Genomic DNA, 11,066 nt, shown 5'->3' on the forward strand with positions numbered 1-11,066 from the left:
GAAAGTCTTGACACTTCATCACAACACAGCATTTTAATTAGCTAACGTAGCAGCGCTAATGTTAGCTAACTCTGAGACGTCACGTGTCTGATGCGTGATGTCGTAGAACACCTCCTCATTTCATTACAGGTCGTTCCACCTCGACAAAGATGGCGTCTTTCACACCTCCTTCAGTCCATCGACAAGCAGACATGTGACTCAGTCATCTGGTCTCAGGTGACATCACAGGTAACATCCAGTGTTGCCAGATATCCTGAGAGAAACAAGCAAGCGGGCCTGTGAAAACAAACCCAAAACAAGCGACTTCTCCATTCCTGGTAAAAAAAAAAAAAAAAAAGAGATTATTACACTTTGCACACACACAAATATCACCCTGAATCCAGAAGTATCATTGTATTTATTGTTGTTTTTATGTTATGATCCTTTTTTGTTTTAGTTCCAGGACTTCAAAACAATATGACATGCAAAACAACAGGAAGAGGAACATTTAACAACACGCACAAAAACCTGCAACCAGCGACTACCAATATTCATAAGCAACTTTACAGAAAAACAAGCCCAAAGTTGCTTATAATAAGCAGCAGCTGTGGTAACATCGAGGCCGGAGAGGACTGATGGTCTGATGAGGAGCAACCAGGTTGGTCTGAGGATGTGAGGTCACCATCGAGCTGTTGAACGGGTGGATGTCAGTGATGTGTTTACTGAATTGCAGGTTCAGGGTTCAGAGATCTCCCAGCACTTATTAAAGGAACATTACAACAGTGTTCCTTGTTCGGTCCTCGCTGTCTAACTCTGCAGAACTTATTGCTTTCAGCCCGGTAACTCTTCATGAAAATGGGTTGAGAGTTGAGAGTGTGATTTAATTTGGAGCTGAGTGATGATTGGATGTGCTCACCACTGACTGAGCAGTGACAGAGGAGATTAATTCCTCCGACTGCAGGAGTGAAGCTCGTCTGCTCTTTCATTAGTCTTTAGGGCCATTTAACTCCAAACTCAGAGAGAACGTGGAGGATTAACACGGGCCGGCTGCCTCGCCGTGATTGATGCGTCGGATTACATTCATAAAATACAGTGAGAGGAGGTCGCTCGTGTCACGTATGAAGACATGACTCACGGCTGCAGTTATCTCAGCCGCGCGGCCGAGTCGACGCCATTACGGAGATGAAAGCCGAGCGTAGCGTAAAAGAAAGTTAATATGTAATTTGCTGCGGTTTGTTAGGCGACCACGAGTCAGAGAAGAAGAAATACAGTCGGTCCGTCCTTTAAAGCCGACAGACGATTCACATCCATCACGACGCTCTGACGTCACGCCGCCAGGAAAAACACATATATGTTTTAATTAACCATCATTTTCCTGCTGCGACAGAGATACGTGTCAAAATATCATCCAGCACATAAACACCAACACGGTCCACTCAGGACGCTGCGTCGGCCAATCAGACATCAGCACGTTGATACTGACGATACTGATAATCTGGATATTTAAAAATGAAGAGATTCCGAGCTTTAATAAAGTGAATTTAACTGATGTTGATCGAGTCGTCAGCGAGCTGCTTCTGAGCTCCAAGACGGAAATATCGATATGAAAAATACAAAAGTGTGTGTGTGTGTGTGTGTGTGTGTGTGCACATCCATCATGTTTTTATGTTTTAACTCTCCCAAGGTCGCTCAGCTGAAAATTTAATTATGTCTCAGTTCTTATTAACCGGCACATTTTAAGGAGCTGGACTGTCGTAATTAATTTTTTTTTTTTGGAAAGCTATCCCACCGGACACACACACACACACACACACACACACACACACACACAGGTTAAAGGAGATCTCTGCAGTTTAGGGAAAAATCTTTGTTTATGTGTGGCGGACCCTGCCACCTTTCCAGCTTCGAACAGTGTTCTTTCACTTATGGAGAAAGAACGTTTAACCTCATTAATATTGTAAATATATCAAGTTTTTAGGACCGTTCATTCTGGAGAGGTTAGCGATGGTTCTGATTCTGCTGGACCTGCTGGAGCAGCTGTGAGTGGAACATTAAGATGACGTCAGTGAACAGAAACACTGAACTGTACACAGACACGAATCACTCAGAGATTAAAATGTCCAAATAAATCAAATTCAGACGGTTTCATTTTGGTTTTAACATTTAAAACAACAAATCACTTCAACAGACGGTTTCTGTTTGAATCAGGAGGAATTTTAGATGAATGATTTAATGATTTAATAATTTTAATGATTTCACTTATTCATTGTTTTGTATCTATATTTTACAATTTGTCATTATTATTATAATATCATATTTTATTCTAATGTTATTATTTGATTTAATTGATATTTTTATTGCCTGTGTTTATCATCAGTGTTTGAATTTGTTTCTGATCTCTTTGATTGACTGAAACAGAAACAGTTTGTGTGTTTGACTTCAGATTACTGTCAGATAATTAATGCTGCTAATTAGAGCGCTGCTGTTTGTTCTGTGAGATCAGAGAGCTGCCTGATTAAAGGAGTAATCCACCAACATCACACAGATGACGCTGTGTTTGTCTGCTCCTGAGGAAACATCAGACAGTCAGCACGTTAAAGGAACAGTTCACCACAAATTCAGTCATCGTCTCCTCCTGCTGGGAGTCAGGACAGTTTACCTGAACATGAATACTTTTACTTTATATACTTTAAGTTCACTCTGCTGATGAAGCTGATGTTTAATTAGAGACAGACACAAGTTGCTTCACTGCATCGTAGAGACATCACACATCAACTCTGACTTCCTGTCTGATCAGAGACGCCATCAGAGCAGAAACTGAGACGTCAGGACTCGTTTCTCATGTACAGAGAGAAATGTCTGTGTGTCGGTCAGCATGAGCAACACTTACAAACGTGTTGTCTCCTAAAGAAAAGCCAGAATAACAGAACAGAAGAGGTCGAGGACGCAGCAGATGTACTTTCACCAAAATGTCCTCGATTCATTCTGACTTCTTTTGGTTGGATGATAATTAAAAACCTGAGCTGAACTTCATGGAGGGAAACTTTGTTGTAGCACAACTTCTCGGTCAAGTTCTGGACAAAAGGCACAATATTTAGTTTTGTAATGAAATGAGTCATGTGACCGCTGCAGCTGCACCTGTACCTGTGTGGTTACCTGTGTGTGCACCTGTGTGTGCACCTGTGTGTGCACCTGTGTGTGTACCTGTGTGTGTACCTGTGTGGTTACCTGTGTGTGCACCTGTGTGTGCACCTGTGTGTGCACCTGTGTGTGTACCTGTGTGTGTACCTGTGTGTGCACCTGTGTGTGCACCTGTGTGTGTACCTGTGTGTGTACCTGTGTGGTTACCTGTGTGTGCACCTGTGTGTGCACCTGTGTGTGCACCTGTGTGTGCACCTGTGTGTGTACCTGTGTGTGTACCTGTGTGGTTACCTGTGTGTGTACCTGTGTGTGTACCTGTGTGTGTACCTGTGTGGTTACCTGTGTGTGTACCTGTGTGTGTACCTGTGTGGTTACCTGTGTGTGTACCTGTGTGTGTACCTGTGTGGTTACCTGTGTGTGTACCTGTGTGTGCACCTGTGTGTGTACCTGTGTGGTTACCTGTGTGTGCACCTGTGTGTGCACCTGTGTGTGCACCTGTGTGTGCACCTGTGTGTGTACCTGTGTGTGTACCTGTGCACTCGTGTCTTATTAACACATGTCGGTTGGACACTTTGTATGTGTGACAACAAAATAAACGAAATCACATCAGATAAAATAAAGTCAGAACTGCAATATTTGTTTTGTTTGGTGTCCAACCGTCCTGTGATCCTGTGATCCGTCTACAGGAACGTTTCCTGCACGTCTCACTGTGTCTAACATGGAAAATGTGCCTGTGTTTCATTTTATAGATTTATTGTGCTCAAGTGTTTTCTTACTTTTAGACGTCACGCTGCAGCAGGAGGAAGAACTGACGACTTCAACACACACTGAACTAACGAGAGGATGAGGAGCAGGTGGAGGGAGGAGGAGCACAGGTGAGGGGACACGGGGCGGAGCTAATGAAGGAGGTGCAGTGCAGGTGAGGAGAGGCACAAGAAGACAGGAGAAAACACCTGGTGACACGACGATTATAAGATTATCAGTGAAGATCGTCATCGTTAAATGATTATATATAAATCACTGTTGGCGTCACACGATCAGCTGTTGTGTTATTTCCACAGCAGCTCTGGATTACATAATGTGACACACACACACACACACACACACACACACACACACACACACTTTCTAAATCTCCAAATTAAATCTGCAAACAAATAATTACTTGAGTCAACGAGAACAATTAATGGCGTGCGGCCTCTGAGGACCGAATCTGCATATTGAATGAGCTCATTATCATAACGGTGAGAGACGGAGCGGCGCCTCGTGTTAATCAGCTGTTTAACCTCCTCACACCGACACGCTGATGAATACTCCACAATTAAACCCTCGACTGTTCACGTCACACGTGACGAGGCCGTCCTGCTCTGAACTCTGTCCGCATGTTTTATCCTCATCTCACATTCACGTCAGAGAAACACTTGTAGAAAATACTGTTGGAAAGTCTCTTCAGGTGATTTAATCATTTCAGAAACACACTTTTCCTTTAAGGTGTGATGAACAAACCTCCAGAGACCAGGTGGAGCTCTGCACTGACGTCTCAGAGGAGGGAGCTAACGTTAGCGCTGCTTCGTTAGCGCTGCTTCGTTAGCACATTAAAACTCTCCTCCGTCTGTGATGTGATGAAAAGAGTCAAACAGTGAAACAAACAGCAGGCACACTTCAGAGACAGATATTGTATATTAACCATCTACTCCACTACATTTATCTGACTGTATTAGTTACTTATGTTAGAAAAGTTCAATTTAACACGATGTACCAATCAAACACTTTTGCGCCAAATAGAGATTTTTCCCCTTAAAACTTCTCACATTGTTTCATTTCAGTAAAATGTTCCAGTGATCCAGCGTCTCACAGAAAGCAAAGATTAGAGAAGAAGTGTGAACACTCATTAAACCTGAGATCTTCTGTGAGCGTCTCCATCATTAGTGGATCAAATCTGGCCCAGAGCAGCGAACAGTTCAGCCGGCTCTGCTTCACTCACCTGTGGACTCACCTGTGTTATATTACAGACATGAGTCCATTAACAGAGCAGAGAGAGACTCAGGAACATGAGAACTGTGCTGCAGTCCCGTCTGCAGGGTATCATTAATGTTTCTGCTCATCACGATCACATCACATGATCATCAGCTGACGAGTCAAGAGACTCCTGGAGAAGACGGTTCGTCTCCATCTTTCAGCTGATCACGTTTCAGTTGATGATGTTTCAGCTGATGTTCGTTGATCTGCAGCCTCGTTTCCTTGAATCTCTGCAGAGGAGACGAGTGTAAAGACCTGAACTGTGACTGATGGACACGTTCAGTGGACAGACATCCCTTTAATGATGGCTTCATGATAATGGAGGTTTTTATCCTACTGCAAATTATTTGTTCATTTTCTTTTGTCCAGCATAGTTTTTCTGTTTATTCTGTTATTCTATTTAAAGTTTAGTTTATTTGAAAACAGGGACAGTGCACATTAATAACATTACTGGAAATGCGCCAGAATTAGCCAAGAGGCAATTTTTCATCTGTAGTCCCTAGACAGATGTTAAAGTCACCCTAAAAACAGAACAGAATATAGAAAAAATTAGATTAGAATTACAAAATTACTAGGCAGGGCAATCTACAAAACATGCACAGCAGTTAACAAACATGACAAAATAGCATATATAACATCAATTTAGAAAACATCATTCAAGACGCAAGACACATCACACCACAGCATGCAAAGCAGAAGCACAAATACAGAATGCATGCAACACAATAAAAACAAGACCACAATAAGACAGCACGCAGTAAAAAGAGAAGGTCTCATGTGTTTGAATTTCTCTCGTCTCTGCTCTTTGTTGTGTTTCAGATCTTTTCCTCAGACATTCTGTGCAGAAACACAGATTATATCCAGTTTTCTAATGTTATATTTTATATTTCTCCCCTCCTGTGTGAGGACATGTTGCCTCTACAGTTCAGTTCAGGTCGAGTCTGTGAGACTTTCACACAAAACCAGAAACATCATGAAACGGTTGTCGTGGCGTCTCGTCGAGCTTCGTCGATCGGAAACAATGAAGCGGCGCTTTGACAGACGGATATCTGCTGACGTATCGCCCGCCGGTCAGAGGTCGTTACCCCGCTGACTGATGGGAAACATTCTGATTTCCTTCAAGTGGACCAAAACCTTTCTCCTGCGTCCTGATTGGCTGTGACAGGCTGATCAATAATCCAGCACTCAGGATGAAGGTTAAATGTGTGCTGTGAGAGAGAGAGCAGGTGAGTTCAGGTGAGCTCAGGTGAGCTCAGGTGAGTTCAGGTGAGTTCAGGTGAGCTCAGGTGGATCTCCGGTCCGCTCAGCCTCTCTGATCTGAACAGCAGTTCTTCCTCTGGTCTCAGAAAAAAACTGTAAAACACACAAGCTTCCCTTTGTGAGTGATTCTGGAGAGCAGAACCACTCACAGTCTGGATCAGAACAGAAAGAAAGATGAGTGGAGGCAGCTGATTGGCTGTGAAGTGAAGGAGCCACTTCCTGTTTGGTGACTCATCATCACATCGTCCTGCTTCAAACACCAGCAGTTTATTTTCCCTCCACGGCTCCAGATTCAGATTCAGGCTTCATATTTAATCCTTCCGCTTCACGTCGAGACGCTCCGTCCTGTTAATTGTGTTTTCCGTCCTCGTATGTTTTTCCCGAGCGCGGCGTGTGGAGAGCGAGCGAGGTCAGAGGTCAGCGGAGCGGCTGGCTAAACAGATCTGTTCATTAGCAAACAGCCGCTCACAACGCTCAGCGACCACATCCATCACACAGAACCGCTGAGAGCAGCACACACACACACACACACACACACTGTACATGTATGTGTCGTCTGCAGGAAACAGCTGAAACATCAGCGCCTGAACACATTAATATGAATTTATTGTGCAATATTACCTTTGATCACTTCTCAGCCTCTCTGTGTTTCTGGTGCAGTTTTATCTCGTCTCTTCGTGCTGGTGGACAGATGTTGATGTTCAGACTCGAGAGGAGTGTTATAAAGAAAATAAGAGTATTTTGTGGCGGAGCCTCGTCCTCAGCAGTGAATATAATCTCTGTGTCCTGACTTATTTTGAGATATGACATTAATTCAAAGTGTCAGAGGGAAGAGGAGCAGCACCGAGAACCTCTGACTGTCACACACAGAAAAACAATATCAACTCATTAAGATGTCAGAAAAATGTGTATCTGACCACGTCTTCATAAAAACACATCCTCAGGCACAAGAATTCATTTTTAATTCAAAAGATTATTCAAATAAAATATAATGTAGTGTCTGTTCTTTCCCTGTTGGTCTCAGTACCACCTCCCTTTGTGTTACTGTGATGTATTTGTTCGGACCGTCTCTGTATGAAGAGGCTGCAGCTGCTCTTCATTTTACAGTCTTGTGTTGTAAATGACAATAAACTGAACCGTGAAGTTCTGATGTGTGTCATCAGACCCAGAGTCCGACCAGAAAATAATGTTTTAGTCATGTCGTCATTTTCAGTAAAAACCTTTTTAGATGCTGGATCTTGAATCTCCGTCTGCAGCCGGACGTCCAGGTGATTCACGGGTCCATGTGGCGGCGAGTGTCTGTGGAGACAAATACAGAGTTACAACATGTGGAAACATCTGCAGACACACAGCTGCTGCACACACACACACACTGTCTGTTCTTTAGGATCTGAATAATGACGTGCAGTCTCATCTTAACGTCCTCGTACACACACAAGTCTGATTCAACAGTATGGATCCATCAGTAGCCATGGAAACACAAATGTTCACATATTCACTGTGTTTAAAGTTGAACTTTACGGTTTAATCTTCTTTAAAATGTGAACTGAACATCAGTCAGAGGTGCAAACATGTCGTTATCAACCAAACAATGAAAAGAAGGCTGATTATAATTAATGCAGCGATACAGTGTTGTTTCTTTCGAGACAAAACCATTATATTACATATGTATAATAATATTAAACAAGGATAATGAATAATATATGTATTCATTATATTCTAATATAATAATGATATGATATTGTGAGTTAAATTGTTAGTTTTTTGCAATTGTTTGTTTTTATATTGTACACTGAAACAAGCAAAATTAACCGAATATGCAATGAAATATGACAAATGACATATTATATATTTAAACATTAATATATAACAGAAGAAGAAGAAGAAGAAGAAGAGTGACAGAGGAGAATGTAGTTTATGTGATTTTACTGTTTGATGTTTTGCTGCCATCTTGTGGAGACAATCATTTAAATCATCATCAGTCTGATTCATCAGCTGCAGATTAAACAGAGATCAATAAATCAGTGAGTGACAGGCTCCACAGCAGAACTGTCACTCATGAGCGTTTATCATGTTTGTATGATGTTTGTTTTTATGCATCCAGGAGAATAAAGTTCAATAAAAACAAAGTTAATTAATTTAATTTCTGTAATAAAAGCAGTGATTACTGCTGATGAGATTAAAAAAAACATGATTCATTGAAGAATTCTGAACTCAAACTGTGTGATAGATCAATAAAACTGAACAATAACACAGTGAGAGATGTGACAATGTTTAAAACGGTTTGGTCCCTCTGAGCTTCCGTAGCCTTCGTCAAGTCAGCAAGAACCAGAGACGGAAAAGGACACTTACTTCAAAATAAAAGCATAAACTAAATTACGTCAGGTTGAACTGGTGATACCACGTTAACAGATTTATATTTAGCATTATTAGAGTACAAAATAATAAAACAATTCTTTGGCCAGAAAAGTGATTTAATGTCTGACTCTGGCATTTTAAATTGTAAGTAGTAGATGAGCAACAGTTTTATTTTGGAATACGTAACCGGAAGCCGTGCCCCTGCCGTTAGCTTGTTGATGCTCTCTGTTGAACCGTTCGCTTGTTGTGGAAGGAAGCGGCTAGTTGTGTTAGCTCGTTAGCTTTGAGTGTGTTTAAACGATAGTTTGCTGTAGTTATTTGTTCCTCCGGTGGTTTCCATCATGGCCTACCAGCTGTACAGGAACACCACGCTGGGAAACAGCCTCCAGGAGAGTCTGGATGAGCTCATACAGGTGCTACTCACCCCAAACATGACGCGCTGTTCGCTCACAGCTAGCCTCCGTTAGCATGTTGCTAACTGCAGCGGCGGCGCAGAGTGCAGTTAAGCTAACTAGGCTAACTTTAGCTCGGTAGCTGCGGTTTGCTTGCACTGATTTATTTCAGACAGAAGTAAATATCAAGTATTCTGTCTGCTGTGTTAAAAAGCTGCAGTTATTATCTGCTGCGGCTAATTAGCATCGTATGAAAACAAGATCGTGCAGATAAACAGGAGTTAAAGTTCAGTGGATTAGCTTAAACCAGAGTGGAACAGTTACACCGTTCATCTGCTTTACTTCAGCGTCCTCCTGAGTGTTTCACATTGATGTGTCAGTGTTGTTTCTGTTAGCATGGACCTGGTTCCTGAAAGGTCCCGAGCAGAGCTGCGTACATGATGTAGCTGCATATACTCAGATTAATCAGTTCAGTCTGTGTCTGCAGAGAAAGTTTGTTCTTCAGTGAAGCAAAGAAACAGACTCCACCATGGTGCACTGAACAGACTAACCTTAATATCTCCCATAAAGTGCCTCTTGAGATCAACGTTACAGAATTAGTTTGGTATTATGGGAAATAAACCTTTCTACCTGAGGGTGAGTCAGTGTTCAGTACAGAGCTGCAGCCAGGACGTGGTTAGCCTAGCTTAGCATAAAAACATGTAAATATGACAGATGATGTTCTGGTTGTCCAACTCATAACCCTCAAACTGCATGTGTAACTGTTGTGTTCGTGTCCAGGTGGAACAGATGATATGACATGTGTAATCAGCGCTGTGAACTGTTCGACAGCGTGTGTCAGCGTGTGGACGCTGAGTGCTGCTGGGTGATAATCACGTCTTGTGTTTGTGTCCAGACTCAGCAGATCACTCCTCAGCTGGCTCTTCAGGTCCTCCTTCAGTTTGATAAAGCGATCAACACGGCGCTCGCCAGTCGGGTCCGTAACAGGGTTAACTTCAGGGTGAGTCCACCTCCTGTGACCTGTGACCTCCCTGCACGCTGGCAGGAAGCAGTGAAATGAGATTTCTTTGGTGATTTCAGGGCTTAAATGAGGATCAAATATCACTCAGTCACCTTCTGTACATCATATCTTGTGTTCGGGTTCAGTCAGTTAGTGCGATCTTGCCTGGCAGGATGTTCTTGATGTTTTGAAGTCCGTCTCAGTCTGTTCTGCCGTCTGTCCGTCTGTCCTGCAGGGCTCCCTGAACACCTACAGGTTCTGTGACAACGTGTGGACGTTCGTCCTCAACGACGTGGAGTTCAGAGAGGTGACGGACCTCGTGAAGGTCGACAAGGTTAAAATTGTTGCTTGTGACGGAAAGAGCGAGTCGACCCAAAACAAAATGGATAAATGGTGAATATAAAACTTCCACAGTTCATATTTGTCTCGGTCGGACTTCACTGTTTGTGTCGGTTCTGTAACTTTCTGTCTGATTTCTTTCCCGTGTTCAGACTCCAGAGTGACGACTGTCTCTTCACGTGTTCTGATGGAGTCGCAGATGGACCTGGACTGTACATATAATTTATTACAGCAGAGTCACAGCTGAGAACTGTGTGTGTGTGTGTGTGTGTGTGTGTGCGTGTGTGTGTGTGTGTGTGTGTGTGCGTGTGTGTGTGTGTGTGAGTGTGTCAGAGTGGACCAGTCACTGTACCTGCAGCATTTTTTTTATTATCAGTTTACAGGAGGTTTGTGTTCAGTTTGCTGTTGTCATTGAGCTGGATCATCTTTAATAAAAACTTTATTTAAAACACAGAGTGTGTGTTTCCATGAATCCATTGATGAGTGTGTTCATTAGAAATGTTTTCCTACAGTAAAGACAATAATCATGTTCCTACGTTAACTTAAACCTCTGGGTGTTTCATCTTTTTAAAAACATA

At 42.5% G+C, this 11,066-nt stretch overlaps 1 protein-coding gene across 1 annotated transcript; it reads left to right on the top strand.

The window, feature by feature from the left end:
* Positions 1 to 8,963: 8,963 nt before the first annotated feature.
* Positions 8,964 to 10,941, top strand: gtf2a2 (general transcription factor IIA, 2). The gene is made up of 4 exons (XM_030415016.1): positions 8,964 to 9,170; positions 10,045 to 10,149; positions 10,385 to 10,542; positions 10,641 to 10,941. Coding segments are annotated over exons 1-4 (336 nt in total). The 5' UTR covers positions 8,964 to 9,098; the 3' UTR covers positions 10,642 to 10,941.
* The last annotated feature ends 125 nt before the right edge of the window (positions 10,942 to 11,066 follow it).

The sequence above is a fragment of the Sparus aurata genome, chromosome 4 (assembly GCF_900880675.1).
Source record: "Sparus aurata chromosome 4, fSpaAur1.1, whole genome shotgun sequence".
NCBI classification, from domain to species: Eukaryota; Metazoa; Chordata; class Actinopteri; order Spariformes; family Sparidae; genus Sparus; species Sparus aurata.